The sequence below is a fragment of the Equus asinus genome, chromosome 12, assembly GCF_041296235.1.
Source record: "Equus asinus isolate D_3611 breed Donkey chromosome 12, EquAss-T2T_v2, whole genome shotgun sequence".
Lineage (NCBI taxonomy): Eukaryota > Metazoa > Chordata > Mammalia > Perissodactyla > Equidae > Equus > Equus asinus.
The window spans coordinates 47,549,307-47,576,744 of NC_091801.1; the positions used below are offsets into that span (position 1 = coordinate 47,549,307).

The 27,438-nt window shown below is 34.4% G+C and overlaps 1 protein-coding gene across 17 annotated transcripts in view; it reads left to right on the top strand.

Moving 5' to 3' along the window:
* The window catches only part of VPS13B (vacuolar protein sorting 13 homolog B), a 781,052-nt gene that overhangs the window by 137,370 nt on the left and 616,244 nt on the right, over window positions 1–27,438 (top strand). For all 17 annotated transcript variants that reach the window (XR_011493286.1, XR_011493288.1, XR_011493289.1 and 14 more), the window contains one exon: window positions 10,499–10,680. Coding sequence is in view for 13 of the 17 variants with exons in the window: in XM_044743909.2 (XP_044599844.2) it covers window positions 10,499–10,680 (182 nt within the window). In the remaining 4 variants the exon portion in view is untranslated. The remainder of the gene's footprint in view (window positions 1–10,498; window positions 10,681–27,438) is intronic.

Below are 27,438 nucleotides of genomic sequence, written 5' to 3' on the forward strand. Positions count from 1 at the left end.
ACTGATTTATGTGTGTTTCTTTATGCTAGTATGATATGCTTTGATTACTGTACCTTAGCAGTAAGTTTTGAAATTGGGAAGTGTGAGTCTTCCAACTTTGTTCTTCTTTTTCAAGATTATTTTGTCTATTCAGGGTCCCTTGCAAGTCCACATAAACTTTAGGATTAGTTTCTTCATTTATTCAAAATAGCTGGAATTTTGATAGGGATTTTATTGAATCTATAGATCAATTTGGGGAGTATTGCCATGTTAGTAATATTAAATTTTTCAGTTCATAAGCATAGGATGTCTTATTATTTATTTAGCTCTCTAATTTCTTTCAACAATGTTTGGTAGTTTTCATTGTAAAAGTCTTACACTTCTTTGTTCAGTTTTTCCTAAGTGTTCTTTTTGTTATTGTATTTGGAGTTATTTTCTTAATTTCCTTTTTAGATTGTTCACTGTAAGTGTATATAGATATGAAACTGATTTTTCTGTAATTTCTTTGTATCTTGCAACTTAGTTGAACTTGTTTATTACCTTTAGTAGTGTTTTGTGTGTGTGCTTTCTTTAGGGTTTTTAGTGTATAAGATCATGTTGTCTGTGAGCAGCGATAGCTTTACTTTTTCCTCTGCAGTCTGAAGGCCTTGGACTTATTTTTCTTGTCTGATTTCTTGGCTGGAACCTCTACCACAGTGTTGAATAGAATGTCAAGAGCAGACATCCTTTTCTTCTTCCTGATCTTGCAAAGCTTTCAGTCTTTCACCACTGAGGATGATTTCATGTGTTTTTCATAAATGTTCTATATCATAGTGAGGAAGTTCTTATTATTCTTAGTATGTTCTTAGTATGTCTAGTGTTTTTATCATGAAAGAGTATTCAATTTTGTCAGTGCTTTTTCTGTGTCAGTTGAGATGAACATGCTTCTCCCCCCCCTTCATTCCATAGATATGGTGTATTGCATTGATTGATTTTCTTACATTGAGCCACTGTTTCATTTCTGGGATAAATTCCAGTTGTCATGGTGTATAATGCTTTTAATATTCTTTTGAAATTGATTTGCTGGTATTTTACTGAGGATTTTTGCATTTTTGTTCACAAGGGGTATTGTTCTGTAGTTTTCTTGTGTTGTCTTTCTCTGGTTTTGGTTTCAAAACTTTGGTATCAAAACTGGCTTTATGGAAGGAATTAGGAAGGATTCCCTCCTCTTTTTTTTTTTGCAAGAATTTGAAAAGGGTGTGTATTTATTCTTCTTTAAATGTTTGGTAGAATTCACCAGTGAAGCCTTCTGGTCCTGAACTTTTCATTCTTTGGAGATTTCTACTTCATTTTTGAAGGACAGTTTTGCCAGAATTATAATTATTGATCGACAATTCTTTCTTTCAGCACTTTGAATATTTCATCCCACAGCTGCATTGTCTCCATGATTTCTGATAGAGAATGCCTTCAAAACTCAACCAGGCAGTTTACTGGCTTCTTTTGTTGTTGTGCAGACTCTGCCTCTTTTTCTTGTTGTGCAGACACTAAAAATTAGCCAGAGGTAAAAGCTTAAGGCCTTTCTCTGTTCTTTCCTCTGCAAATGCTCCCTGAGCATGTGTATGGCTTTCTGTATTCCCAGGAAGATTTCGGAGCATTTCAACAGTTTTGTTCCCCAAAGTTATCATTTTCCAGACTTTCCTTCCAAGATTTTGGTTAGTCCGCCTTTTGCCCCTTCTCTTGTCCATTCTTCCAGGCAGCAAGGACTAAGCAATACATTCACCTGTAAATGTGTTTTACAAATGCTTCTGGGTAGTTGTTTTAGTATTGGGAAAGTTCTGAATTACGAGAGAGAAAGCACGTGTTCTAGGTAGCCAGCAGACAGGTCAAAACATACTACCACGGTTCCTTGTGAATAAGGTCTGTTTTGCTTTTTCTGTTACTGCTATCTGTACTGAGAATGTGGGCTATTCAGCCCACTGCTGAGCTGTGGGGGCAGGGGATGCAGCATGGGTAAATGAAAATGCCACAGAGCTTATTGCTCCTACTGAGAGTCAGCTTGGGTTTTTTTTGCCTTTTTGTTTTTTGTTCTTTTGGGGTTTTTTGGTGAGGAAGATTGGCTCTGAGCTAACATCTGCTGCCAATCTTCCTCTTTTTGCTTGAGGAAGATTGTCGCTGAGCTAAATCTGTGCCCATCTGCCTCTGTTTTGTATTTGGGACATCTGCCACAGTGTGGTTTGATGAGCGGTGTGTAGGCCCATGCTTGGGATCTGAACCAGTGAACTCTAGGCCACCAAAGTGGAGTGTGCGAACATAACCACTATGCCACTGGGTGGGCCCCTTTGTCTTCTTTTTTTTAATTAAGCATTCCCCTTTGCTGCAGGCTTTTGGTTATTAGTTTTCAGAATTCTGAAAAAGTTAATTCTTGACAGTTTTTTTCCAGCTTTTGTGTTGCTTTTATGGAGGCACAGACTTTTGGGGTACCTTTACTCTGTCAATTTTGCTCACGTTGTTCCTCTTTAGGGAGGTTTTAAATGAAGTTTATTTCAAAGAAGTAAGAAATCATTTGATATTCCAGTCTCAGAGCAGGGGGGGGAAGTAGTTGGATACGTTGATAATGCTGATTATCTTACCTTAACATTTTTATATGCTTTATGGAATTAATTTGACATAGTTTCTGGTTTCCTTAGTTCATTCTTAAAATATTGCAGTTTCTTAAAATGTTTTGTAAAAATGATAGTATAGATTTCTCAAAAAATAATAGAGATTTCTCAAAGGACCAAGCAAAACAATACAGACATTTATATAGGGAAAAAAGGGAAAAGATCACATAAAAGTCATCCTAGTCTCGTCTTCCAGGAATGATTACTAAGAATAGTTCTATCCAGAACTTTTATCTTGACATACAAACACAATGCAGACATACTTTTATGTGTGGGTAACCCACCACTTCCTGCCGTTACGTTGGACCATATCATAATGCAACAATATATATTTTTACTCATCCATATTTCATGGTATCCTTTCATGTCGGTAGTTTCATCTACCTACATTCTTTTAAAATCTGAGTAGTTTTGCATGAAGTCCAGGTACCAGAATTTATTCAACAATGAGATCGTCTCAGGTTAAGGCTGTTTTAAATAATGCTGCAGACACTGTCATTGTATTAAATATTCTTTCAGATTTACATGAGAATTCCTTTCAGATAGGCTCCTTCAAGATGAGTTAGAGGCTGAGAGGTTTTGCTAATCTGAGAGAGGTTAAGAATCATATGTTGTTAGAATTTGAATTTTCCTTTTTTGCTGATGAGGTTTAGAGTCTTTCATGTTTATGGGTCATTTCTGTTTTCATATTCTGTGAGTTTCCTATTTATGTTCTTGGAACATTTTTATATTGTTATCTTTTTTTTCCTTAAAGGATTTATAAAATTTTTTTTCCTGAAATGATTCATATTTGTTCTTCAGGATTCAACTTAATTATATAACTGCATTTTTTCCTCACTCTCCTCAGTGTATCTCACAGGAACCTCTACATAATATTGTTTTAGCACTTACTATGTTAAATTATAATTATCGGTTTACTTTGTCTCACAACTGGCCTCCGAATTCTTTGAGTATGAAGACACTTCCTTTCTTTTCAGATTCTAGCAAAGAACCTTGTATCTATTAAGCTTTAAATATTCAGTGTAATTGTTTTTCACTGTAGTCATCTGTGGTAGATTGGGAAGGGGTTATTACACTTGTTTTTTTAAAGAGGAAGGTGAAGCTCAGAAAAGTTATGTAATTTTTTTAAAAAAAGCATAAAACAAATAAATGATTTAGCCAAAAGTGGAACTTATATTTTTAAAATTTTGTGTCCTACATCCCATACCTTAAGTGAAAAACTTTGAAAGTAGGGAAAAAGATAAGAGATTTAAACATATAAATAAATTTGGGAAATTGAACCCTGTGGAGTTTGACTTAGATGGAATTGCGGATGAGGGCTGTGTAAACCCTGTTCAGATGTTTGTTGTGGGTGGAATGCATGGAAAACCAAGTGAATTAGTGAATTAGGTTATTATCAAACCGCTGTGGCCACACTGGCCTTCTTGCCATTGCTTGGACTTACCAGGCCCAGTTCTACCTCAGGACCTTTTCACAGACTGTTCCATCTGCCTGAGTCACTTTCCAGAGATACCCACATAGCTGTCTCTTATCTCCTTCGAGCCTGCTCAAGTTTTGCTTGGAGTTAAATCTGTCCTTTTAATACGATCTACCCACTGGATATGAAATTTCCCCCTCTTCCACAGACCCTATTCCATGTTCTACTTTTTCTATTTCCAGTAGCATTTGTCTTCTAACTTGCTATTATATAATTTATTTACTTACTTAGTGTATTTATTGATTTTTATCTTCCTCCCCTCCTTGTTATAATGTAAGCTGTATGAGGACACTGAGGTTTTACTTTTTCTGTTTTGTTTATTGATAGCTTAAAATGGCTAAGATATTTCCTAAGTAGCCAGTACATGACTGCTACAGAGTAGGCAGTTAATAAATATTTGCTGATTTTATAGATTTTCTAGAGAACAGCTTCAACATGAAGCTTGAAGACAATTAGGCCTAATCTGGGACCTATAAAGTTAAAGTCACAGCACGTTACAGCTCATTTTTTTTATAGACCTAGGAACTGCAAAGTAAAAACCCAGTCTAGACTTTGAGGGATATTAGGTTTATTAGCAAGGTGGACCTGGCTGTACTACCAATGGCTAGAAAAGGAGCCAATTGACTAGAAAGATGACTGAAATAAAAGCATGCTTGGAAAATACAAAGGTAACTAATTGGCATGAGACTCTATCAGTATCTCAACTATATAGGGCCAATGCTTGAAATCCCTTTATATTCTTCTAATGCTGAGTTGTATACACATGTTGATTGTTTTTACTAGACTGTAGTGGACAGGTTAGGGAGTTAATAGAAAGTAGGGGGAATTCTGGAGAAATCCTGGTACCTCCACATTACTTTATCTGAGTAACTGCTCATAGAACTTTTTTCTTTGTCTTTCTTGGTATAACGTTATTAGGATAATGATGATTCTTAATGTTTTCTATATGCATTGTGCATTTTGTGTGTATATTTAAGTCTTTATGTTAGGGAAGATTTATTTTGTTAGGTATTTCTATATACTATTTCTTTTCTATTCGTTTTGCTGTCTTCTCTAGGAACACTGATTGTATATATTTTAGATTACCCTTTGCTGTCGTCTATATCCATGTCCTTTTCTTTTCTTTTTTGAATTATTGAAGTTATAATGGTTTATAACATTGTGAAATTTCAGGTGTACATTATTATTTATTAGTATTCTGTATAGACTGCGTTGTGCTTACCACCAATAGTCTAATTTTTATCTGTCACCATACATATGTGCCCCTTTTTACCCCTTTCGCCCACCCCCCACCCCACTTCCCCTCTGGTAACCACTGATCTGTTATCTTTGTCCATGTTTATTCCACATATGAGTGAAATCGAGTGTTGTTTGTCTTTCTCTGTGTGGCTTATTTCGCTTAACCTAATACCCTCAAGGTCTATCCATGTTGTTGCAAATGGGATGATTTTGTCTATTTTTACGGTTGAGTAGTATTCCATTGTATATATATATATACCACATCTTCTTTATCTTTTCATCAGTTGATGGGCACTTGGGTTGCTTCCATGTCTTGGCTATTGTGAATAATGCTGCAGTGAACATAGGGGTGCATAAGTCTCTTTGAATTGTTGATTTCAAGTTCTTTGGATAAATAATACCCAGTAGTTGTATAGCTGAATCATATGGTATTTCTATTTTTAATTTTGTGAGAAATCTCCATACTCTTTACACAGTGGCTACACCAGTTTACATTCCCACCAGCAGTGTATGAGGGTTCCCTTTTCTCTATATCCTTTCCAACATTTTTAATATTTTGTCTTGGTGATAATAGCCATTCTAAGAGGTGTAAGGTGATATCTCACTGTAGTTTTGATTTGCATTTCCCTAATGATTAGTGATGTTGAACATCTTTTCATGTGCCCATTGGTCATCTGTGTATCTTCTTTGGAAAAATGTCCATATCCTCTGTCCATTTTTTGATCAGGTTGTTTGCTTTTTATGTTGTTGAGGTGTCTGAGTTCTTCACATATTTTGGAGATTAACTCCTTATCGGATATATGATTTGCAAATATTTTCTCCCGGTTGGTGTGTTGTCTTTTTGTTTTGTTCATGGTTTCCTTTGCCTTGCAGAAGCTCTTTCATCTGACATAGTCCCATTTGTTTACTTTTTCTTTTGTTTCCCATGCCTGAAAGGACATGGTATTCGAAAAGATGCTACTAAGACCAATGTCAAAGAGTGTACTGCCTGTGTTTTCTTCTAGGAATGTTATGATTTCAGGTCTTACCTTCAAGTCTTTAATCCCTTTTGAGTTAAATTTTGTGTATGGTGTAAGTGATCTACTTTCATTCTTTTGCATGTGGCTGTCCAGTTTTCCCAGGACCATTTATTGAAGAGACTTTCCTTTCTCCATATTATATTGTTAGCTCCTTTGTGGAAGATTAGCTGTCCACAGATATGTGGTTTTATTTCTGGACTTTGAATTCTCTTCCGTTGATCTGTGTGTCTGTTTTTGTACCAGTACCATGCTGTTTTGATTACTATAGCTTTGTAGTATATTTTGAAGTCAGGGATTGTGATGTCTCCAGCTTTGTCCTTTTTTCTCAGGATTGCTTTGGCTATTTGGGGTCTTTTGTTGTTCCATATAAATTTTAGGATTCTTTGTTCTATTTCTGTGAAGAATGTGATTGGGATTATGATTGGGATTGCGTTGAATCTGTAGATTGATGTAGGTAATATGGACTTTTAAAATATGTTTATTCTTCCAATCCATGTGCATGGAATATCTTTCCGTTTCTTTATGTCATCTTCAATTTCTTTCAATAATGTCTTATGGTTTTCAGTATATGGGGCTTTCACCTCCTTGGTTAAATTTATTCCTCGATATTTTCTTTTTTTTGTTGCAATTATAGATGAGATTCTATCTTAAGTTCTCTTTCTGCTTGTTCGTTATTAGAGTATAGAAATGCAACTGATTTTTGTAAGTAAACTAATAGTTTTCTGATAGATTCTTTAGGGTTTTCTATATATTGAATCATGTCATCTGCAAGCAGTGAGAGTTTCATTTCTTCCTTTCTAATTTGGATACCTTTTATTTCCTTTTCTTGCCTAACTGCTGTGGCCAAAACCTCCAGTGCTATGTTGAATAGGAGTGGCAAGAGTGTACCCTTGTCTTGTTCCTGTTCTCAGAAGGATGGCTTTCAGTTTTTCACTGTTGAGTATGATGTTGGCTGTGGGTTTGTCACATGGCCTTTATTATGTTGAGGTACTTTCCTTCTATATCCATTTCATTGGGAGTTTTTGTCATAAACGGCTGTTGGATCTTGGCAAATGCTTTCTCTGTGTCTATTGAGCTGATCATGTGATTTGTATTTCTCATTTTGTTAATAGAGTGTATCACATTATTTATATATTAATATCCTTTTGTAAAATAACTATAATTTTTCAAAAATTTCATTTTGTGTGACTATCTGAATTTTATCTACTGTTTCTGACTGTATTTTGAGTTATGTTTTCTTTAATTAACAAATATTTGATGATTTAACAAATACCTTTTATTAGTTTGTAGTTTAATTACATTGTGATCAGAACATATAGTCTGTATGATTTCAATCCTTTTCATTTTATTGAGACTTGTTTTTGTGACCCAGAATGTAGTCTGCCTTGATAAATGTGTATTTTGCTGCTGATGGGAGGGGTGTGCTATAAATGTCAATTAGGGCAAGTTGATTGTATTGTCTTTTTTATCATTACTCACTTTTTCTTTATGTTTGTATTTTCAGTTATGTGTTATTTTGATTTATATATTTTGAAGGCCTGTAGTGCATAGATACCTAACTAATCCTTTTATCATAATGCAACGTCTCTGTTTATCCCTGGTAAAATTCCTTGTTCTAAAGTCTACTTTGTCTGATATTAACATATACTCTTTTTTGATTAGATTTACAAGGGATATTTTTTTCCATCCCTTATTTTTAACCTATTTTCTTTATGTTTAAAGTGGGTTTCTTATTGATAGAATATAGTTGGGTCTTGGTTTTTTAATGCAATCTAATAATCTCTGCCTTTAACCAATATTCTTAGACTTTTGACATTTAATGTAATTATTTATATTTTTGAGCTTAAGACTTTCATCTTCCTATTTGTTTTCTAATTGTCCCATCTGTTCTTTGTTCCCTTTTTTTCTTTTCCTAACTTCTTTTGGATTGAATATTTCTTATGATTCCATTCTGTCTCCGCTGTTCCCTTTATTAGCTCTACCTTTTTGTTTTATGGCTTTAGTTCTAAAGTTTAGAGTTTACATCTTTTACGTTATCACAGTTACCTTCAAATAATATTATGCCACTTCACACATTGTGTAAGAATTTCATAGTAGTATCCTTCTCCTTTCTTCCCTTCTGTTCTTTATTCTATTGTTATCTGTTTTACTTTTACATGTGTTTTGAGCCCCAAAGTGTATTATTTTTTGCCTTAATCAGTTACTCTTTAAATGTCTTTGGAGATACTGAGAAAGAATGTCTCCTTTTGTTTTTTATAAAATGCACTCATACCCATTCCAGGCACTCTTGACATTTCTTTGTGTAGATTCACAAAGACTTCTATCTGATATCACATTTGTTTAGCTTGAATAATTTTCTGTAACATTTTTTGTAGTGCATGTATGCTGGTGAGAAATTCCCAGCTTTTAGTCTGGAAAAGCCTTTATTTTGCCTACAGTTTTGAAAGATATTTTTTCTAAATTTTGAATTCTACATTGACAGTTTTTCTTGTTTGCTTCATCATTTCAATAACCTTATTCTGTTGTTTTCTATTGTGCATGATTTCTGATGAGAAGTCTGCTTTCATCTTTGTTTCTTTCTATGGAGTGTATTTTTCTACCGTCTGTCTGCTTTTAAGAATTTTTCTCTTTAACACTGGTTTTCAGCAATTTGATTGTGCCTTTGGTATGGTTTTAAGTTTCTTCTGTTTGGGGTTTGTTGAACTTCTTAGATCTTTGAGTTTATAGTTTTCTTCAAATTGAGAAAAATTTTGGCCATTATTTCCTTAAATATTTCTCTGTTCCACTTTTTCACTCCTCTCTTCTGGAACTTCGGTTACACATGTTTGAGGTTGCTTGATATTGTCCCAAAGCTCGTTAAGGCTTTTTCCAATTATTCCGGTCTTTTTTCCCTTCCTTATCCTCGATCTCCTGGGACCTTTCCAAGAGGCTTACGAAATGCATCTCAAAGTTGTCAGCCAGGAAAGCAAAACGAGAGAAGCATTTATTCCTATATGTCCTGATTTTGCATACATGAACACAAAATAGTTCCAATTAGAGTCTCATGGTGTACAGTGGCTTAGGCAATGCTAGTGAAAATCTGCATTGAATTGGTCTCCATGGCAGTGGCTGGAATAAGAGGTGGGGTTGAAAGGCTTTTGAAGTGATATATAAGAGATGTCCAATACTCTCTGTGTGGATATGGTTGGAAAAACGATAAAAGATGGAGGTTTACAGGTTGGGGTAAGAGCGAGGTGACTGAATCTACTATAGTAGCATCCTGATATTTCTTTTTCCTGTCTCTTGTTTTTCTTTGTCCACATTATCTTGCATATTTCATTAATCTTTACTGTCAACTTGTTGCTCACAGACATTTAAATGTTTCCTTTCTTTGAAGCTTTGCTTTTTGGAAAATTTAGGTAAGGCACCTCTTTGAGAGACAGAACCAGATGAATAAGGAGTCAATGAATTAGATCTTCCAGGGCAGAGATTGTAAAAATCATTGTTCTGTGTTACTGTCAAGTAGGAACCTGAGTGTAATGTAAATACTTCATAAGTACTCATGAGAGAGGAAGTATAGGATAGAGGATTCTGGATCAGATTGCCTGGACTTAAATTTCTGATTTTTTGTTTCTTACTTGTTACTTGTATGATATTTGATATGTTAATTTCTCTCTTTGTGTATTAGTTTCCCTATCTGAAAAATGAAGGTAATGATAATACCTCACTCAAAGAGTATTATGCCAGGATTCAGTGAGTTAATAAATACAAGACGTTTAGAACAATGCAGATCTACTAGTGATTTCTCTTTAAGTGTTAACTAGTATTATTTTCATTGTTATTTTTGGTGATTGACTTGATTGGAAAAGTGTCATAGCTTTAGCAGAATATATGTATATAATTGTGTATGCATGGACATTATTCTAGTTTGTCTTTATTTTTTATTTTTTGTGTTCTGTATTTTGTATTATTGTAATTTATTATTGTATATTTCATTATTCACTATTCTGAAATGGTGAAACTTATTTAAAATTAGTAGAACTGCATATCTACTTGAGGTAATTTTATTTTAAAATATTTCTCCCCTTGCAAACTAATTCATTTTATATGTTGTTGTTTGTAAATGCTGTTTACTCTATTATTATTCTTTCTGTTATGTTATGCAGGACCAAAAGATCTCAGATTTCTGTAACTGAAGGTATATTTGAACTTCCAAATCTCACAATTCAAGCTACAAGAGCACAGACGCTTCTGCTGCAAGCAATATGTCAAAGTTGGTCTCATATTGGAAATGTCAGCTCTTCAGCAGTGAATGAAGCTTTGATGAATGAAGTTTTCCAAACTGTAGGTAAGAGAACAGCCTTCTTGACAGGTACATGGAAAATTCTTATTAGAGGTGACTAATATTTTTTCATTCAAGTTCATATTTATAGCATGCCCAACTTAAATTGTAGTATATTTTTGTGAGAGTGGATTTTTATAGCTCCCGGGTAAAATCCAGGATATGAGTTAAACTATTCAGTTTTGTTCCCCACTACCAATTTCTGGATGTATTTTACAGTTGGAAGAGATTATTTTCCACCAACTCCTTGTACAATTGACCATTTGGCCTTACATGGATAACTTTTGACGGTATCAATGTGTATGTTTGAAATGATAACCAAGTCAAGTGTAAATACAGTATATTTGATTATGCTGATAAAGTGAAATAAAATTCTTGATCATAATACTTTAAGACTTGGTAAGCAAATTATCCTTTTTGTGTGGAAAACATTACTCTTATACCCTGAATGAATGAATTACTAAAAATAAAAAATCTGCTTTGATGCCAGTATAAGAGATAGTGTCTTCATCTTTTCACTTATTTTGCATGTAAACAAAAAAACTTACAGAAGGCTTGCTTTTTGTAGTTGTTTCAGTTCAAAATAATCATGTTACTTAGTAACAAAATAATTTTTAAGAGAAGGATATATTTTTTATTAAGTGTAATCATGCTTAAAATGACATTTTTATCTTTTACTTCATTTGTCTATTAAAAACATTGGTTTTTTTGTTCTCATATATGATGCTTTTGAAGATTTTAATTTCATACCTTACTATGGGGAATATATTATAAATTCTAAAAACGTGCATTATAACTAGTCTTTTTATTTGGTATAGCCAGTGATGAATGTAAAATTTTATAGTTATTTTGTGTCAAGTTTTAGGATTCTATAAAGAATAAGACAAGTGTTTTGTTAGCCTAGAGGCTCTTAACTTGGAGCTTATGAAAGGGCTTTGAATTTTCTGAATCCCCGGAAATAGTATGCAAATTTTAGTGTATGTATAAAAATATACGTATAAATATTTATATTCACTTTTTGAATTCTTTTATTACATATAGTGAGTCTATCCCTCAGATAATCTTTTGACATCTATTTTTTTTATATTAACATAGTTACAATTAACTTTCTTTTGGTTGGTATTTGCCTTTACTTCCTTTTGCATTACTTTAATTAAAACCTGTCTGTTTTTATGCTTTAAGTATATGTCTTGGAAATAGCAATATAACTGGATATTTTAGGTCAGGTTTTATAATCTGCCTTTTAGCTAGTAAATTCAATCCATTTATATTAGTGTGATTGTTGTTTTTTGCCTTTGTTTCTATCATCTAACTGTTTTGTTTTCTTTTATACTGTTTTAGATATGCTACTTTAAAAAATTGCTATTATTTCTTATTTCATTTTTCTCTTTCTACTTATTTGGAATTTGTATATTCATTGAATTACTAACTTGAAAAATAACTGATGTTGCTTTGGAAAACAATTTGGTAGTTCTTCAAAAAGTAAAATGTAGAGTTATTTTCTGACCTAGCAATTTTACTCTTAGTTATACACCCAAGAATTGAAAGTCTATGTCCTCACACAAAATCATGTACCTGAATGTTCATAGCATTATTCTTTTTTTCTCTTTGCATTTAGCGTGTTTATTTTTTTACAGAAATTTTTATTTTTAAGGTATGCAACATGATGTTTTGATATTCATAGTGAAATGATTACTGCAGCCAAGCTAATTAACATGTATCTCCTCACATAATTACCTTTTTTTTTTGTAGTGAGAGCACTTGAAATCTACTCTCTTAGCAAATTTCCAGCGTTTCTCGTTTCCCCCACCTCCCTGCCTCTGTAACCACTGTTCTACTCTCTGCTTCTATGAATTCAACTTTTTTAGATTCCACATATAAAGGAGATCACATGGAATTATTCTCAATAGCCAAAAGGTGGAAACAACTCGAATGTCTGCTAACTGATGAAAGCATAAACAGAACGTGTTATATGTGTACAATAGACTATTAAGACATAAAAAGGAATGAAGTACTGATAGCTACAGTATGGATGAACCTTGAAAACAGTGTGCTAAGTGAAAGAAATCAGGTGCAGAAAAGTCACATGTTATGATTTCATTTATATGAAATGATTAGAACAGGCAAATCCATAGAGATAGAAAGTAGATTAATGGTTGCCTGATTCTGGGAAAAAGGAGTAATGAGGAGTGACTGCTAATGGATATGAGTTTCTTTTGGGTGATGAAAATGTTCTGGAATTAGATAGTGGTGATGTTTTTACACTTCTGAATATGCTAAATTCCACTTAATTGTACACGTTAAAAGGGTGAATTTTATGTTATGTGAATTTTTTATCTCATTCAAAAAACTTCTTTTTTTTTTTTTGGCGAGGAAGATTGACCCTGAGCTAACATCTGTTGCCAGTCTTCTTTTTGCTTGAAGAAGGTTGTTGCTGAGCTCACATCTGTGCCAGTCTTCCTCTGTTTTATATGCGGGATGCTGCCACAGCATGGTTTGATGAGCGGTGTGTAGGTCCATGCCTGGGATCTGAACCTGCAAACACTGGGCCACCAAAGCATAGCATGTGAACTTAACCACTATGTCACTGGGCTGGCCCCCCAAAAAAACTTTTTAATTGATGAATATTTAAGTAGAGTAAATTATGTGCTATGATATGAATGTTTGTACTTCCCCAAAATTCATGTATTGAAATTCTGTTGCCCAATGTGATGGTATTAGGACGTGAGGCCTTTGGGAGGTGATTAGATCATGAGGGTGGAGTCCTTATGAATGAGAAAAATTTGTTTATAAAAAGAGGCCAGAGAGAGCTTCCTTGCCCCTTCCACCATCTGAGGACCCATAGAGAAGTTGGCAGTCTGCAACCCAGAAGAGGTTCTCACCAGAACCTGATTATGCTGGCATCCTGATCTTAGACTTCCAGTCTCCAGAACCATGAGAAATAAATTTGTGTTGTTTATAGCTACCTAGTCTGTAGTATTTTGTTATAGCAGCCTGAATGGACCAAGACATTATATTATTGCCATTCATATGGCCATTGTTTTATGTGGAGTTATTATATAAATTCTTTTTTCAGATCCTCATCCATAAGGCCTTTAGTGAGGCCTTCATTGGCAATAGCATTTATCACTGTCTGAAATTATCTAGTTCATTTTTTTGTTTATTTGTCAAATTTCTGTTTCCTGTGATGTTCTCTTCAGAGTTCTTTTGGTTTACTGTCTCACAATATTAATCTGTCTTTCCTTATTTTAAATTTTTGTTTTACCCAACTGGCTTAGATAGCCCAGAAATTCCATATTTCCTCTTCTAAATTTATCAAATGGACTGTGCTATGAAAAAACATTTTATTTAAAATTTTTTATTCTGGAAATATTCTGTCCTAACAGAATGCTGCCACACATATTAAAAAAATGGACCAGACAAGTAACCACAGATTAAGTGATTCATAACCTGATGTTCTATTATTGAGAAACCTAAAATTAGTGAACTAATTTTTAGCGGATTAGGGGCTTTTTAAAAATAAGCCAACTTTCCAACCGTCCAATTTTCTTATCTTTTTTTGCTCCCCACAAATCATTCTGTTTGTTTTCTTCTTAGTAGAGTGCTTATAGTGTTGTGTCTTCAAATTTTCTGTCTTAAGATGCAAGAAGTATATATTTAAGGTGTAAGGTTACAGCATTTTATTATCTTCCATCTATGGGATGTCAATAGACGATACTCAACTCTCTTAAGCTTTGTTTAATATGTTTGGTTTAAGCATGTGATCCTTTGCTTTACATTATACCTAGTTCTCATTTACTGCATTAATGAAGTGATTATTCAGACTATGTACATTCTTGGACCTCTCAGACTTCTATTCTGATATTGTGTGGAACAAGAACCATTATTCTTCTATTCTGCAGTTGACTGTAAGCCAAACACTTCTCTTCAATGTTCCTGCCTCACCTTGCATCATAATCTTGTGCCTCTAGCCTACCTTTCTAGTTCTTGCTGTCTTATTATTGATAGTTACTAACCCACAGCATCCAGTTTTCTCATATTCTTTACCTCACTGGCATTTCCCTCTGTCTCTGTTGAACATAATTCTGATTTGATAACACTCTCCTGCATTATCCTCTTTTCTTTGATAACTAGTTCTTTAACGCAAATGAACATCAGTCTTTTCCTTTAGACTAAACACTGTACTAATTGTGGTCTACTTGTTCCTGAAAAAAAATTACATTCTTTTTCACATTTATGCTTGCCTAGGTTTATCCCCCTCCTGCATGCCAGGAATGCTTTATCTTGATCTCCCTCTTCCTTCCCATTCCTTCTGTCCAATCTTTTTTTAAAAAACAGCTTCATTGAGATATAATTCACGTACGAAACAATTCATCCTTTTCAGGTACACAGTATTTAGCTTGTACTATATTCAGAGTTCTGTATCCATCACCACAATTTTAGAATATTTTCATTACCCTAAAAAAGGAAGTTCCACATTCTTTAGCTATCACTCCCCAAGTCTTCCATCTCCCCAGCCCTAGGCAAACACTAATTTTGCTTTTTGTTTCTATGGATTTGCCTGTTCTGGGCATTTCATTTAAGTGGATCATGTAAAATACAATCCTTTGTGACTGAATTCTTTTACTTAGCGTACTGTTTTCTAAGTTCATCCATATCATAGCATGTATCAGTACTTGATTTCTTTTTATTGTCAGGTAGTATTCCGTTGTATGTATATACCACATTGTATTCATCCGTTCATGAGTTGACGGACGTTTGGGTTGTTTATTCTTTTGACAGTTATGAATAATGCTGCTATAAACATTCATGTATAAGTTTTTGGGTAGGCATATGCTTTTATTTCTCTTGGGTGTGTGTCTGGGAGTAGAATTGCTGGGTCATATGGTAACTATATTTAACCTTTTGAAGAATTGCCAGGCTGTTTTCCAAAGCAGCTGCACCATTGTATATTCCCACCTGCAGTGTAGGAGGGTTCCAGTTTTTCTACATCCTCAACATGCTGTTTTTACTTGTCTTTTTGGTTCTAGCCATCCAAGTGGGTGTGAAGTGGTGTCTCATTGTGGTTTGGATTTGCATATCCCTCGTGGCTAATGATGTTGAGCATCTTTTCATGTGCTTATTTGCTATTTATATATCTAAGCCCTTTGTTCATTTTTTAATTGGCCTGTTTATCTTTTTTTTGTTGTTGTGAGAATTCTCTCTATATTCTAGATACATAGCTCTTATCAGATATTTGGTTTGCAAATGATTTCTGCAATTCTGTGGGTTGTCTTTTCACTTTCCTGGTGATGACTTTTTGTCTAATTTGTTCCTAAATTGTAGCCTCAAGTACATCTTTACATTGGACTTTGTTATCACTTAGAAATGGTTTGTTTAGTCTTTGTTACTGATTCTTGGTCTTCATCATTAATTTTAACCCTTTTAATTTTTCAAACTTTTATTTTTTTGATGAGGAAGATTGGCCCTGAGCTAGCATCTCTTGCCAATCTTCCTCCTTTTGTTTGAGGAAGGTTGTCCCTGAACTAACATCTGTGTGAGCCTTCCTCTATTTTGTATGTGGGACTCTGACACAGCATGGCTTGATGGTGATACGTAGGTCCATGCCCGGGATCCGAACCCATGAACCCTGGGCTGCCAAAGCAGACTGTGCAAACTTAACCACTATGCCATGGGGCTGGCCCCATTTTCAGATTTTTTTGTATAACAGAATCCTTCCTACTCTGATTACTCAACTTGATTCCCAAGGCCAACAATTTCAGTGATGCTGACCTTCCAGATTCATTCTTCCTTTTTCTTTTCATCTTTGTTTTATCCATGCCTGTTCTGCTCGCAAATAAGAAATTTCTGTGTCTGTTACCTCTGCTACCAACAAAACAACACTGTTCTATCTGGACTGAACTGTTACTAATTTTTGATATTTTTAGAAAAATTCATTTATAATTGAGTTCCTATTTTACTGTTTTATTAATTGCGGGTTGTGACTTATGAGTGGGATTTGAGATCAACTTCATTACTATTAAGTATCTGAAAAGAATCAAATAGAATGTATATAATATAGTAAGAGAAAGTATTGTTTATTATATTTATAAACATGAAAGGTGTACATTGTTAGTAAATATAGGTATTACTCCAATTTTTTTTATTGGTGAGAATAGGAATTAAAATTCTGTGCAATTGCTTCTTGAATATTTGAGTTTTGGAAACTGAGAGCATGTGAGAAATGCCTGAATAACAAAAAGGAGAAAATCTAGTCTTTCTCCAAGGAAAGAGAACTAAAAGAATTTGATAATAAATAATTATAATGTGCTTTTCAAATTCTAAAATTCCTTAGCTGGAAGGTGCAGCATTGATTTTTATGCCATTTTTAGATGTTCTAGCAGGGGGATGGCACAAGGTGACTGGCAAAATACATGTACATGTAAAGCATAAGACACTCCTGTAAAATTTTAAATGTGAAAAATGTTTATTTTGAAATCTTGATACCCAAGAAAACATGGTTATTGATTCGTGGATTATAATAACACAAGACTTAGTGAAGAGTGACCAATATCAAGTTGTGAAATAATTAAATAATTTTGCCAAAGGAAATAAATTAATTTGACAGTTAAGTTTTATATATGTCCTATTTATGCTACATTTTTATATAAGGAAAACTATGCACAGAAAGATCTTCTATTCTTGGTTTACAGGTACAGAATTATTTCACTATTTCATTAACTTGATTAGTTTTTTAAAATACATATTTATTTTACTTTATTTTTTCCTTTTAATAACTGAAGCTATTAAACAGCTCGTGTATATAAAATCAAGTAATGTTAGGTCATTGGATTTCATTGAGTCTTAAAACAGAATATGCAACAACTTTGTGCTTCAGTCTTCTCAATCTAAATGTTGGATTAATAATGGTGCTTCAGAAATGTGATATCAAGTTTAATTTCAAGCATCAAAACTACAAAATGCCTTTAGGAAGAAAAGATGTTTTCTTTAATAAACTGTTATAAAAATGTCACAAAAATGAGATAATTTTTGTTTGAATCCATTATTAGTTTCTATTTGTGACTGAGTTTATCTAAGAAGCTTTAAGAGAATATTTATGTGAATATTGAATTACATTACATGTTCTTTAAAGCTGCAGTGTTGACTTTTTCTTCCTTGGCTCTGGCAAAAATAAAACTAAAATTAAAAGATATTAGAAAAATTATAAAAATCTTCTATGCTAATGCTTCATTTAGATTTATTTTTGTGCACTGAACTTTATTAATCTGTGTGTTACATGTAGATATTGGTATGATTCATGAATGTCTTGCTATCTCTGTCAGTTAATAAGATTATTTTCCCTTTTTAACTGTGGAAATTTAGGAAAGAGGATTGAATTGTAGTGTGGAAATTCTGTTAGTAACTAGTTACAAGTCTAAAGGAAGCTCTGTTTGTTTCATTGAATTTCAGTTACCTTTCTCATCTGTAAAATGGTGATAATATCTTTATAGCTACTCATAGAATTCCTCTTGAGTGCCAAATATAGTAGTGTTTGTGGAGTTGATTTGTTGTTCCTCTCCTGAATATAGAATCCTGCTGGAATCATACATATGGGGTTATCACCTATGGAGGTGGTTCTAGGGTATGAGTTTCTTGGAGACTGAGCTCACCTCTGTCAGAATTGGAGTCTCAGTGATCTTCTTTTAGCTGAGAAAATATAGGGCAAAGATAAATTCAAGTGGTAAGGCAAGAAGGTAAATAGGATAATGAGTAGCAAATGTGATGAGAGAAGAACAAAATTCAAGACATTGGTTAGGTCTAGTTGTTTGGACTTATTGAAGAAACTGTGCATTGTGCCCCTTTAATATAGCTGTTTATAAGGGGCCACACCAGGTTTGCAGAAACCTATGTTGTACCATATACCTCTCTTCTGCTAGGGATTCCAACGGGGAGTGGGGCAACAGACCTATAAATGGATGTTGCAATGCAATGGGATAATACAAATATCCATGAAGCTTACTTGAATAGTCTAAATTGGCTCACCTTTTTAAGGTTGATGTTTCTCTTGCATTAATTTCACTGGCTTTTTACCAGTAGTATTGATGTTTGCAGGTTGTATATCCTGTGTTATATATGTGAAAATTTACGCTCAGAACAATTTAGCGTTTTTCTTAAATATCATCCCTCAGATAGTCACTGATTAAGGTGGCTTTTGAAGCCAGGTCTTTGGACCTTTCTCTTACTATTATTTCTGCTACTTCAAACTACCTCTCTGGTGAATGGGACCAGAAACAGAGTAAGATAATTAAAGTTTGCTACTTCATTAGAAATTATGTATTGAAAGAATAGCAAATATTGGAAATTTCATTTAAAATAATAAATTATAAAGAATAAAGCGGAGAGGTTAAAGTTTGGACTAAATATATATTATTAATCGGGACTATCGAATTACATGTTTTTGTTGTTCATTTTTCTGATAGTTCTCAAACCTGAGAAATTCTAACCCTTGTTGTTTTGCCAGAAGATAAAATACAAAGTCACACATGGTCTTTGCTCAAGAAAACAGGACTTGCTACCACTTTTTCCTTGTTAGGTAGTTCATTGTTTTGTTGACAGTCTAGTTTCATTAATCTGGTATTTGCAGGGAAATTACTTTAAAATCTGTGCTGAAGGTGATCAAATGGATATTTGAATCCCTCATTTAAGTGATGTCTTAATGTTAAAATAAAAGTCTACTTTCCAGAATGTAACTGTAAAAGTATTTTATGCAAGATTTCATGTGGGATACCTTAATGGTTGAATAATAAATTTTACCTCATAAAAATGAAATTCAATAATACAGTAGCTTTCTCAGCTCAGTAGCATCTGGTTTATTCTCGTGAGAGCCAATATTTTCCAACTCATTAGGATCATGTCGTTCTGTATGTCGTCAACATTGACTTAGCCAAGCTACCTTTACTTACATAACCGCCAAACTATTAAATAGGTCTCTTGTGGAGTGAAGTCAAATATTCCTCTTACTTTACTTCTGCCTTAGAAGAGGGAAAGAAAATGTACATACTGTAACATTTAAACATCTGGTCTAAAACCACATCAGTGTAACTCTGAGCAAAGTTACGGATTTGGTATTCTTCCCAGGTGTGCATATAAAAAGGGTTTTGGAGTTGTGGAATAGTTCTTTAACCATTTAGGAAAAAGATTGAGGTATTGTAATGTGCTTTTTATATTCTTCTGTTTTTAAACTACTTTTTTTCCCCACATTCGAAAAACACCTCTAATATATTCTAAAATATATATTTTTGAGCTGTTATAAAATTTTCTTTCCAGATAGAGGCATTAACTATAAATCTGTCCTTGTCTAAAAGTAAAAATGAGTTGAGTTAGATTTTGCATTAAGAACTACCAATCAAATTTCTTGACATTTAAATTGGAGTAAAAAGATATTACTTTTGCAAATCTTGAGATTTAAAGTAGCCTTATTTGAATTTTGTGTAATATGAATGTTTGTTGAATTTAAAGATCCATTTCACTTGAATTCATGTCAAGGTATTGAGCTTATTTACAATATATGTGATAATTATTAAGAAAAGAATAGCCACAAGCATAGTCATTCATTTTTCTTTGTAGTTTAAGGAATTAAGAATGTGCTAGATGTTTTCTGAATATGAGCACAATCCTGAGTAATAAATTAGATGGTCTGTATGTTTAAGTGAATAAAAAGAAGAGGGCAGATGAATACTCCACCAGAATCCCATTTGCTTTATTTAGTCTCACTTGTACATATATGTTTTGGAATCAGCGTTCCCTATCCTATGAGTAATTTTCCTAAACAGAGAAGCTCATTTTACACTAAGAAATTTATGCACCTCACCTCTAATCCTTCAGTCACAGAATTCTTTTATTAACCGTGGTGTTCTGAGACTCACCTCTTATTGAGCTACATTCTCTTGGGATATACTTCAGTAGCACTCTACATTATTCTTAGTGTATTTCCATCTTGGCCACCATTGGATTTCCCTGGGTTAGATCTCAAGTTGTTTTTACAGTGTTTGTGTGTACACATATTATACAAGTCACATTCAGTGCCCTGATGTTAGACATAGAGCATTCCTGAAACTGTTTGAAAATTGAATGTCTGGAATTTGAACAATAAAGTTCAATGTGATAAGGACTTAAAAAATAAAACTTAATGCTTAACTGTCTTTCCTATAGGTATGGCATTCTTTGGGCTAGGAAATTAAGAGTATATGTGAGAACTGTCTCAGGTGACTAAGTGACAGGAAGTTGGTGCTTGGTTGTGGAAACCTACCAGACAGATATCTCCATTTCCCACAGGCCCATTGGTTCTTACCCTTACTCTCATCCTTGTTGCCTAGATTATAAGGTGTGACAGCCACTGCCATAGAACGAATTAGATGACTATCTTTAGTCAGCAGATGCAAAAAGGACTAACTTTATCACATAAAAGGTAATTTTAGAGATATGCTTGTATGATGTATGAAGGCTATGGGACTTCTCTGTTAATATGCTAGTACAGTGATTTTTTTCCTCTCATTTAATTTTACTTTTTCTTTCAGTTTTATTGAGATGTAATTGGCACATAGCACTGTATAAGTTTAAGGTGTACAGCATAATGACTTAACTTATATTGCAAAATGATTACCACAGTAAGTTTAGTTAACATCCATCACCTCATATAGATAGAAAAAAAAATATTTTTTTCCCTGTGATGAGAACTTTTAAGATTTATTCTTAGCAACTTTCAAATACACCATACAGGAGGGTTAACTATTGTCATGTTGTACATTACTTCTCCAGTACTTATTTATCTCTTAACTGGGAGTTTGTACATTTTGACCATCTTCATCCAATACCACCCACCCTCCCAAACCCCACCTCTGATAACCACAAATCTGATCTCCTTTTCTATGAGTTTGGTGTGTTTTTTCTTTGTTTTTTGCAGATTCCATATATGAAAGAGACCAAATGGTATTTCTCTTTCTCTGTTTGACTTACTTCACTTAGGATAATGCCCTCAAGGTCCATCCATGTTGCAAATGGCAAGGTTTCCTTCTTTTTTTGTGGCTGACTAATATTGTGTTGTATACAGTCACACACTGCATAATGATGTTTCTATCAATGACGGACTGCATATGTGATGATAGTCCCAAAAGATTAGTACCATATAGCTTGAATGTGTAGTAGGCTAAACCACCTGGGTTTGTGTAAGTACACTCTATGGTGTTCGGACAATGGCAAAGTGGCCTAAAGACACATTTCTCGGAATGTTTCCCCATCATGAAGTGATACCTGACTGTATACATATGTCACATTTTTTTCATCCATTCATCTGTTGATGTCCACTTAGGTTCTTCCTATGTCTTGGCTATTGTAAATAATACTGCAGTGAACATGGGAGTGCAGATACCTCTTTGACATAGGGATTTTGTTTCCTTTGGGTATATACCCAGAAGTGGAATTGCTGGAGCATATGGTAGTTCCATTTTTATTTTTTTGAGGAACTTCCATACTGTTTTCCAAAGTGGCTGTACCAATTTACAATCTCACCAACAGTGCACAAGGTTTCCCTCTTCTGCACATTCTTGCCGGCATTTGTTATCTATTGTTTTTTGATGATAGCCATTCTAACAGGTGTGAGGTGCTATCTCCTTTTGGTTTTGATTGCAATTTCCTAATGATTAGAGATGTTGAGCACCTTTTCATGTACCTATTGGCAGTTGTACATCTTTGGAAAAATGTCTCTTCAGGTCCTTTGCCCATTTTTTAATTTGGATTGTTTGTTTTTCTGCTGGTGAGTTGTATGAGTTCTTTATATATTTTCATTATTAACCCCTTATCAGATAGATGACATGCAAGTATTTTCTCCCATTCTGTAGGTTGCCTTTTCATTTTGTTGGTTATTTCTTTTGCTGTGCAGAACCTTTTTAGTTTGATGTAGTCCCACTTGTTTTTGATTTTGTTGCTTTTATTTGAGGTTTTATATCCAAAAAATTGTTGCCAAGATCCATGTCAAGGAACTTTCTGCCCCCCTAAGTTTTCTTCTAGGAGTTTTATGGTTTCAGGTCTTACAATTAAGTCTTTAATCCATTTTGAGTTAATTTTTATGAGTGGTGTAAGATAGGGGTCTAGTTTTATTCTTTTACATGTGACTATCCAATTTTCCCAGCATCATTTATTGAAGAGGCTATCTTTAACCCATTGAGTATTCTAGGCTACCTTGCCAAATATTAGTTGACCATATATGGATGGGTTTATTTCTGGGCTCTCGATTCTGTTCCATTGGCCTATGTGTCTGTTTTTTTGCCAGTACCATGCTGTTTTGATTACTATAGCTTTATAGTATAGCTTGAAATCAGGAAGTGTGATGCCTCCTGCTTTGTTCTTCTCTCTCAGGGTTGCTTTGGCTATTCACTGTCGTTTGTGGTTCCATATAAATTAGGGCCTTGGTTCAGTAAGACATTGAGCAAGTTGAGTAACCGAAATCATGTCCTATGGGGCCCCTTGACAAGACCGTGGCAGACCCTGGTGGTGGGATTGCGGCTGGGAGCAGATCAGTGGATTGGGGTTGGAAGACTCCTGGGGAGGTGGCCTCATGCTCTGTTGCCCCCCTTCCCCTGAAGCCCTTCATCCTTTAGATGATGTTCCTGCCAAGCTCTGCACCAAGAAGGCAAGAGGGATCCCATCACTTTTCTCCTTAAGAATTGTCAGTGGCTCCCCATTGCCCTCGGGATAAACTTAAACGACCTAAAGGACCTGACATGGTCCTTTAGGACCTGGGCCCTCCCCCGCCTCACCTCTGGCTAAATCAAATCTCGCATACCTTGTTCTTCATATTTCCTTGCCTTTGCAAAACAAACAAACAAACAGACCAACCAAAACCCCCCGCAAAAAAACGCTGATTGATTACCTCTTTCCTATTTGAAATATGATGGTAATTTTAGCTTTAGTATTTCCTCTGCAAATACTACTTTCATTCACCCAAGCAGAATTATTTTCCTCTTTGTGATATCATTTTGTTTAATACTTCAGCTAGTTCAACAGATATTTAGTACCTAATAACCCCTAGATTTGGACCCTGTTTTCAAAGATCTGTCAGTCTACCTGGGAAATGTAGTATTTAATATTTGTTTACACATATCATTCTACAGTGTAGTTACTTTTGTACTGAGGTTTTCCTGATAAAATCTAGTGTGCTGTAATAGATCATATTGTTTAGAAACATTTTATGAAGTATCTTTCAGTTATTACTACTTAATCGTAATAACTGGATTAAAAATGTATTGGAAATATTCAATTAAAATAAATTCAATGTCATTGGTTTTAATTATCAAATACAATAACATTTGCTCCAGATTTTAATGTCAAAAGTAATAGATAGTCCTCAGACAACAATATTTATTAGTAAGTAATTAGAAATGGCTTTATTTTATTTTATTAAAAGTTAATTGACTATGAGAAGAAAACAGAAAATTTCATGTGATCTTAGGTTAATATGATTTGTAAATTGGAAAGCAGAACTCATCAGTAAAATAGCTAATAATTTCTTCCCTGTTTGACTTTACCTGCTTTTGTAGATTTTTTCCCATAAGAAGTAGTCACTTTTTTTTTTAGTGATTCTCCATTTCTCTAAGAGTCTCCCTGATACTCCATACCCACCTTACTCTTGTCTACACCTGGAACCACTTGATCTCTGCCTGTTTTTTCAGCCCTCCCTCAGGCTCTGGGTCTGGGTCTGATCCTATCATTAATCTGGGGATGATTTAAGAAATACACATCCAGGTAACCCAGGAATATCTACTCAACTTTGTAGTTAATTTTTCTTTGACCGAGTGCCTTAGCTCTGTTGATTGAGCTACTTGAGTTGACCATGCTGCCATGTTAAACTCCATTTCAGATGCTGGATTCCTGTTTGTTCTTCTGGGCCACATTTCCTGTCTCATCAGAAACCAAGATCATGAATTTCCCTTTCCAGACTGCCATAGATTTTGGAAGCTTTTCTTTAATTTCAGCCCTGTGGATGTGGCACTCCGTACTAACTGTTGTTAGACCTACTTAAAGGCATCTACCTGCTGACTTCCCATTTTACATTTTACCTTTTTTTTTTTAAAGGTAATTATTGATTATACTACATTTACCTGCTGGGATACCTACTGCATTGTTTCTTATTGGACAGGTGTCTGATCTGACCACTTGTCTCAACTTTTGCATTTTTCCCATTTCCTAGGTCAGAGGTTGGCAAATCTGACTCACTACTTGTTTCATTAAATAAAATTTTATTGGAACATAACTATACTTCTTCCTTTAAATATTGTCTATGGCTGCTTTTGACCTACAATGGCAGGACTGAGTAGTTGCAACAGAGACCAAATCCAAAAATATTTACTATCTGGCCCTTTACCAGAAAAATTTTGCCAACATCTGGTATAATTTATAGCTGTGTACTTCTCATTTGGTGCCTATTTAAAACATTGTACTTTTCATGTTTTAGAGATTTTCTGAAAAAATTAGCATATTTATTCATGTGATTTCAATGTAATTTTTCAGTTCACTTAATTAAATGCTCGGCAGAAGAGATCCTGGACTTTAGATAATCATCATTGTTAACTTTTTTTCATTTTTTTAACCATCATTTTGTTAAATAAAAGTGTCTCATCTGAAATAGATAGGATTAAGCGATAATGGTAATTGATACTTTTTACTTGTGTTTAATCACATACCCATAGTAAATCAATTACCAAGTATTATCAAATTTATTTTCTAAATGTTTTTACAATACTTCTGTTTCTCTCCATCTTTACTTTATCTCTCTAGGGCAACTCCATGATTTATTTTTCCCCTTCCAATCCATTGTCTGCCGTGTACCAGAGTGAGCTTGAAAAATTCAGATGTGATCATAGCACACACTCTTCATTGACTTCCTGTTAATTGTAGGATAAAGACTCAAATCTGGCTCTGTATTCCATTAACCTTTCAGCTTCTCTGAAGAACTGTGCTGCTTTTCCTCTTAGGGCTGTTCTCAAGCTATTCCATGTTTCTGCAATGCTTTTTTCACTCTATTTCACCTGTTTATATCAACTTATCCTTCAGAACCCAGTTCAAATGTTAGTTCCTCAGAGGATCCCTCTTTATGTAGAAAATAGGTTCCACAAGGGCAGTTACCATGTCTCATTTAGTCCCCTGCTATATCCCTAACAACAAGTAAGCTAATATTTACTTTGAAGAATGTGTAAAGATGACAAGTGTTTGTATGTCTCCTTTTTTTGTGGTGAACATTCAGAATGTTAAATGGTTTACAAATTCTAGCAGTTCTTAAGATTACCCCTCTTTTTTCCCCCACTCTGATACTGTCTGCAGTATATTGGATGGGAGCTAGGAGATCTGTCTTTGCTAGTGAATGAGCAAAGTCAACCACTTAGAATAAAGGATCTAATTAAATTATGAGAGATAATTGTTAGTAAGAAAATACTGTGATTTAAGTTACCTATGAAAAATTGTTAAAATAGAATTGTTATTTGGGTTCTCATGTCTGGGGTCCCCAAGACCCCTACATTTGGAGATTCTCTAGAAGAACTCAGTGGACTCAGCATATGGTTGTACTCATGGGTAAGATTTATATACCAAGGTAGTAAGGATACATATCAGATCATGAGGTGAGAAGACACAGGTAGTTTGGAGAAATCCATACACAAGCTTCCTTATGCCCCTTACCTCCTGTAAGGGGATAAACTTGAGCGTGCTCTTTTCTCCAGCAACAAAAAATACAGTAACATGTCCTGTTTCTGCCCAGGAAAGTCCATTAGTGATTCAATGCCCAGGTTTTTATTAGGGGCTGATCATGTAAGCAACCTCTGCCTAGCACATACCAAAATTCCAGACTCCTAGAAGAAAAGTAGATGTCTAGTGTAAACCAAATTTTTTGTACAAAAATCTAAGCACATCTTATCAGTTAGAGGATGGAGGCAAGCCAGTTTCCCAGATGCTGCCAGTCAAGGGCCAACTTTCTAAGTGGGCCTTTCTAAGGATAGCTGCCTTAGGCTTGCTATTGTTAAGTCTTTTCTGCACAGTTCTTAAAACAATATTTATGTTAGGTAACAATATGTGCTTTTTAGCCTTTTATTTTTAGATAGATATATTCCTACTCTGAACACAGTTAGAGTTCTGTTAATAACTAAGAAAGGGGAATGAGTTTTAGGTGGACAGCTACCAATCCTTTATTCTAAGATTTTTTTTTTTATGCCCTCCTAGGGAAAATTTGAATGCCTGCTTGTTTACTATGCTTAAGCCACGTTGATCTTCATTCTTCTTTTCAAATACACCAACCTTTCTTCTACTTCAGGGGTTATACCATTTTTATTCTCTTTGCCTGTCATGTCATTTCCTTTTTTTTTGCTTGTCTTATCCCCACTTATCTTTTGTGTTTTAATTTGGGTTTCATCTCTCTGTACCTCACTACCTTCCCCCCCTAGATCTCTTAGGGTAGCTGCTCCCTGATCACTTTTCAACTGTGTTAAGATTGTTTACTTGCCTCTCTCCTTTTTCAGAGGAATATATTCTCAGCACATAACATGAATGAATGAATTAGAATTTGAGTGGGGGAGGAAAGTAGAGTGCTGGAGGAGGGGGAGGAGGAGGAAAAAGAGGAGGAGGGAGGGAGAGATTAAAATTTGTATAACATTTTTGAGAATCATGTATCTAATAACTCTAGAGTTGTGCTGTCCAGTATGGTAGTTGCTGGAAGCCACATGTGGCTATTGAGTATTTACA